The following is a 5,164-nucleotide window of genomic DNA, read 5'->3' as shown; positions in this document are numbered from 1 at the left end:
TAAGTGACATAAACATTGATGTTGACTTCTTGTTTCACATGGGGAACAAACAGCAGTCCCCTGGCTGAAAGTTCACCGTTTGATGGAATCAAACACCTCCCACCCGCCCTATGTGGGCTTCTGTGGTCTTTATACTTCCTCGTTCATGATTATGTGGATAACTAAATCATTTCCTGGGATATCTACAAATTATGCCACAATATGTTTTCGTAGGTATTGCTAAGTATGGATGAGACCAGTCTGGTTCACACTTGTGTTACAAATCAAAGTTGAGCAACTTTTTTTCAGCGCTCCAATGTCGTGGTGAAGCTTCAACCAATAACTTTATCAGCTTCAGGTCCCCTTCACTCACCCCACAATTTATTAGACAGTTTGTCTAAAAAATGAAGTTCCAACATATTCTTGCCGTTAGCAACTTGTCGCTCGTAGTGTGAACAAAGAGTCCACTGAGTGCTAGCGGTTCTGAGGCTGAACTTCAGCATAGCAAAGTGCTAAATGCTAACGGTTGCTAACATGCTTTGCAGGTACCAACAATGTTCATCGTCTTGCTTTAGCATGTTAGCATGCTAACATGTGCTATTTGGTCATAAACCAAAGTATTGGACAAGGTGAAGTTTTGACCTTATGATGTCACTGAATGAAAAGTCAGATGATCACCACAGTTATGCAACTCATCCTGTTCATTATTATTCTTCACCAAATTGCAATCAAGGATCACCAAAGTCAGTCGGATTGTTCCTCTGGAGGATATAAATAATGGTCCAGTGTAATAATGTAATCAGTCTAGACCGACCTACTGACATCTCCATCTCTAGCACAGCTACACGGCTCACATGCTTTTAACAAAAGTGTTATTTTTGTTACTATTTAGACAACATCCGATCTGAGCCAACAGGAGGTTAAGAACACATATTTTCTGAAACTTCAAAGACATTTGTTTTGCAATTACAGCTGAGCTGCTTTGCATAAACGCAAAGGCCAGGACACAAAGTGTACTGTGTCGCAGGTTTACATTATTATGTGGCGTTAATTAGAGCTGCTGTCACAAACCACTCGCAAACAAACAAAGAAGGAAAAGAGGCAGGTTATGGAGTAATGACTGCACATCAATGCAGCGCTGACTTTATTCTCAAACACATTATTAGAATCTAAAAATAAGAAAATCTTCATGGTTGTTGTTGCCCAGAGTCCTTTCATCTGCCAAAAAAAACACATTAATACAAAGAGATACAGAGCAGAGAGAGAAATGTGTCCCTCATCATCGTCATCATCATCATTAACACTAAAACAAAACTTTATTTGATTTAAAAAAAACAACATTAAAACACAGCCAACCCAGCAACAGTTATAGTTTCTTAAATAGCCTCTGTGCACAGAGAAATAGAGATGACAAAAGAGACCATGCAACCCAATCAACCACCCCGCCTTCTCATTAACACTTCACACACACACACACACACACACACACACACACACACACACACACACACACACACACACACACACACACACACACAGTTTGGATCCGAATCAATATCATCAACGGACATATGCCAGGAGGAGGAGTCATCGTCGTACAAAGGACTATTTTTGTTTCTTTCTTCCCCCCCCCCCCAAACAAAGAATTGTTTGACATTTCATTATTTCAAGGACTAAAATACAATGAATTTCTACCCTGCAGATCTGAGCCTCGCTGCGACAGAACAATGAGACTTCTTTAATCATACACAATAATTCACAGCCGGCGCCGGGTTAAAGCGGCTTCACTTCCACCTCGTTCTCTTATTTTTATTTAGCCGAGTAAAGCGGTGGGAGTTCAGTGTCATTATCACTCGTTACATCGCTCTGTGTTGGGACTTCACAGTCCATACTGCATCATATCATAGCCTCATATTCATATAATTAAAGAACAAGCGGGGAACAGTTTGTCTTGTATTTGGTTATTGACCCATAGCTGGAGTGCTGTGTTCTCTTGACTTTGGTCACAGAAGGAGTCAGCAACTATTAGGTCAAAAAAAGAAAAGTCAATTGGCTTTAAAACCGACAGCTCAAACTTTTATGTTACAGCAATTTACACATGGCTCTTCAGAGCTTTTTGGAACCGACGGTAAACACCGTCTTTACAAAATGAGGAACTAGATATGGGGTTGGGTTTTGAGGGCGGACAGAAAATGAGACAGATTATCCCTTTGTGAGGGTGGTTGGAGTATATACACCTATCATCGTGGTTCACAGCACACCACCTCTCCTCACTGGTATACACAATTTCAATTCAAAGCATAACATGTCTTATGCTGTAAACGGTCAGTAGAAAAAGACACAGCCAATAACAGATGTCAGACCAGCCGTGAGACTTTCCTCTGGTAGTTACACACAGAAATGTCCCATTATTCTACTGCTTGGACTCAAGTTTGAAGCGCTGAACTCATGTTTGGTGGTTGAGTCCTCAGTGGGTTAGGGCTGGACTAGACTGGACTAGGTTGGCCAGGGTTTTCGTGTGGAGGTGAGGCCGGAGGTTCCGTGGCAGTCGAAGGGCTTGGTTGAAGTTTTGGCGTCACTTTGTCCTGAGATTAGCTCAGATAGAGAGGTTTGTCCCTCTGCAGGCCGCCGCTGGAGGAGAGGAGAAAGTAAAAGTGAGGTTACAGGAACCAGTGGTATTTACTGGATCTGACGTCGGTCCCAGACTTCCCATATACGGGGCTGGCTGAAAGCACTGAGTGTAGCCAGAGGAGGGGTGCGAGCCTCCCTTTGCTTTTAGGCAACAGCCATTAAACTTTGTTAAAGGAACAGTATGCAGGATTCTGTTGATCTATTGTTTTTATTGGTGTATAATATTCGGAAACTAAGAGTCGTTGTGTTATCTTTAGCTTAAAATGAGCCCTTCACATCTACACAGGGTGTTGGTCCTCTTCCGCAGAGTCCGCCATGTTGCAGCGCTCTGTTTCTACAGTAGCCCAGACGGACTAACCAAACACTGGTTCTAGCGAGAGCCTTTTGTGTTTCTTATGTTAAAGGAAGGCCACGGTTTCAATCTGCAACCTCACGGCTCGATGTCACTAAATCCTTCACACTGGACCTTTTAAGTGACAAAGGTTAAAATGCAGAGGAGCGCATTAAACAAGACTCTAATAATAAAAGCTTTGTCCAACATGTAGTTTTGTTTCTTAGTATTGGTAATAATTCTGAGGAAAACACTCACTTGAAAATTTGGTATAGAAATTTAGAATATTACAAATACCAAATACGAAAAGCTGCAGTCCATGGAGCCTTCAAAGAGCAGGCTGAAAAGCAGCATTTTGCTGATTCAGCACCTACTGATGGGTGTGGTCAGAAATGTGCTGCTGTACCTGTAACCACACCCAACAGTGATGTCACAGTGTCCTGGGGTACACCTGTGCATCACTGCAGCAAGGTGTGACAGACGTCAGCAAAAACATGTTACTCTTCAGAAAGCCTCATACCCTACCCGTTGCCATGGTAATCGGTACTCCAGTCCAGAGAGGGGTGGTGGTTGGGCGTGTGTCGACCCAGCTGATGGTAGTCCACTGATGATGACATCACCGCTCCACCATTAAGCATACCTCCTCCTAATTGCTGATATTCAGACTGGAGGGAGGGGTGATAGCCCTGGAATTAACACAAAAAAATACAAGGTCAAACAGGTCAAACAGGTCAAACTGTGAGGCGACGGTTGAAGTGAGGCAAAAATGCTGTGTGAGTCGAAAAGTTCATGCTGGTATTCTAAAAACATCTGGAAGTTGGTCATTGTAGTTCGGCCTGCTGACGTGGCCCAACAACAGGGTCAGCAGGTGGAGCTCCATGAGGTTCTGTTGAGCATCGTCTCACAGAACAGTCCATCTTATTAAGAGCTACGAGGAACTGTCATTTAGTGTTGATGTTGGCGGTCCCTGTGGACTAAAGTGGTAGTGATTCTGAGCCCCAGAGTCCCTTTAGAAAACCTCTCATTTTACTGCAGCAGGGTCTGACAGTCTGCGCTTCTCAGTCCTGGTTCTGGTTCTGGTTCTCCCGTGCCTCCCTTCCCTCCAGCGGGTCCAGCAATAAGTCCTGGGTCTCCAGCAGCGTGGTGTCTGTGTTGGTTCCCAGAGAGGAGAAGCTCTGCTCCTGGAGGACGAGACGCTGCTGCCGGGAGCTGAGCTCTCCTCCTCCCTCCGGAGCTCCGGATCTGGGTCTGTCCACGGTGGACCGGTCTCTGCTGGAGGACCTGGGTCCGTCCACGGTGGACCGGTCTCTGCTGGAGGATCTGGGTCTATCCACGGTGGACCGGTCTCTGCTGGAGTCTGAGCTGAAGGAGTTTCCAATGAACCTGCATGATTTCATCTGATGTCACCAGAATCCGACCCGGTGGCACCGAAGAGAATAACTTTGTAGACACAGACAACATTCTTGCTGAAGGACTTGTTTACTGATGTTGTGCTTACTAAATATTGATTTCAGCCCCTGGAGCCGATAAAACTATTTGAGTTCAGTAAATGTCTGACGGTCAGTGTGGATCCGATGACAGAACACCTGCACACCACTAACGTCTCATATATGTGACTCGCTCACATATTTTACAAGCACATCTTTATCACTAATATCTATCACGAATAATCTGCTTAGAAATCAAAGAGAAGACAGACGCTCCTAATGACTCCAGGAGTTTTGAACTTTTCCTCACTATGAAAGTAATCCAAGGATAGTTGCGTGTGCATCCATCAGTTCACTGCCAATAGGAAGAGTTATAAACTAATACTTCTAATTAATGTAAACACAGTGTTAGACTTTGAAAACCCGTTTTAGTTCATAACCCTCATTTCAATGGAATTATGTTGACTATATTTGCAACATGTATATGGTCTTAATTTTTGGCAAAAGTGGTTAAAAAGTGAAATCCTTTCCGTCCATCCCAGTGCTCTGGAGCAGGTTTGACTGTGAGATGCCAGCGCAGTAATAGTAGGTGTGCTCATGTCCTCCTGAACCTCAAAGAATCCATTGACAGCTCAATGCTTCCTGATTAAAGATATTCTGAATGTAACTCAAGTGAAAAGGAGACAGACATCAGTCATGGGTTCATCAGCAGTAATTACAGGGGGGGGGGGGGGGGGGGGGGGGGGGGGGGGGGGAGGAAAGGGGGGGGGGGGGGGGGGGGGGGGGGGGGAGGGGA

At 44.6% G+C, this 5,164-nt stretch overlaps 1 protein-coding gene across 1 annotated transcript in view; it reads right to left on the bottom strand.

Annotated features, from left to right (window-relative positions):
- Positions 1 to 1,085: 1,085 nt before the first annotated feature.
- tox (thymocyte selection-associated high mobility group box) overlaps positions 1,086 to 5,164 on the bottom strand; it is a 50,972-nt gene continuing 46,893 nt past the window's right edge. The window contains exons 9-10 of the mRNA XM_031877445.1: positions 3,467 to 3,627; positions 1,086 to 2,610 (exon numbers count right to left, since the gene is read on the bottom strand). Coding sequence (XP_031733305.1) covers positions 2,571 to 2,610; positions 3,467 to 3,627 — 201 coding nt within the window. The 3' untranslated portion in view covers positions 1,086 to 2,570. The remainder of the gene's footprint in view (positions 2,611 to 3,466; positions 3,628 to 5,164) is intronic.

This window comes from Anarrhichthys ocellatus, unplaced genomic scaffold (assembly GCF_004355925.1).
Source record: "Anarrhichthys ocellatus isolate YVR2014 unplaced genomic scaffold, GSC_Weel_1.0 scaffold137, whole genome shotgun sequence".
NCBI lineage: Eukaryota > Metazoa > Chordata > Actinopteri > Perciformes > Anarhichadidae > Anarrhichthys > Anarrhichthys ocellatus.
The sequence above is the reverse complement of the archived record's forward strand: the minus strand, read 5'-3'. Positions and strand labels throughout refer to the sequence as shown.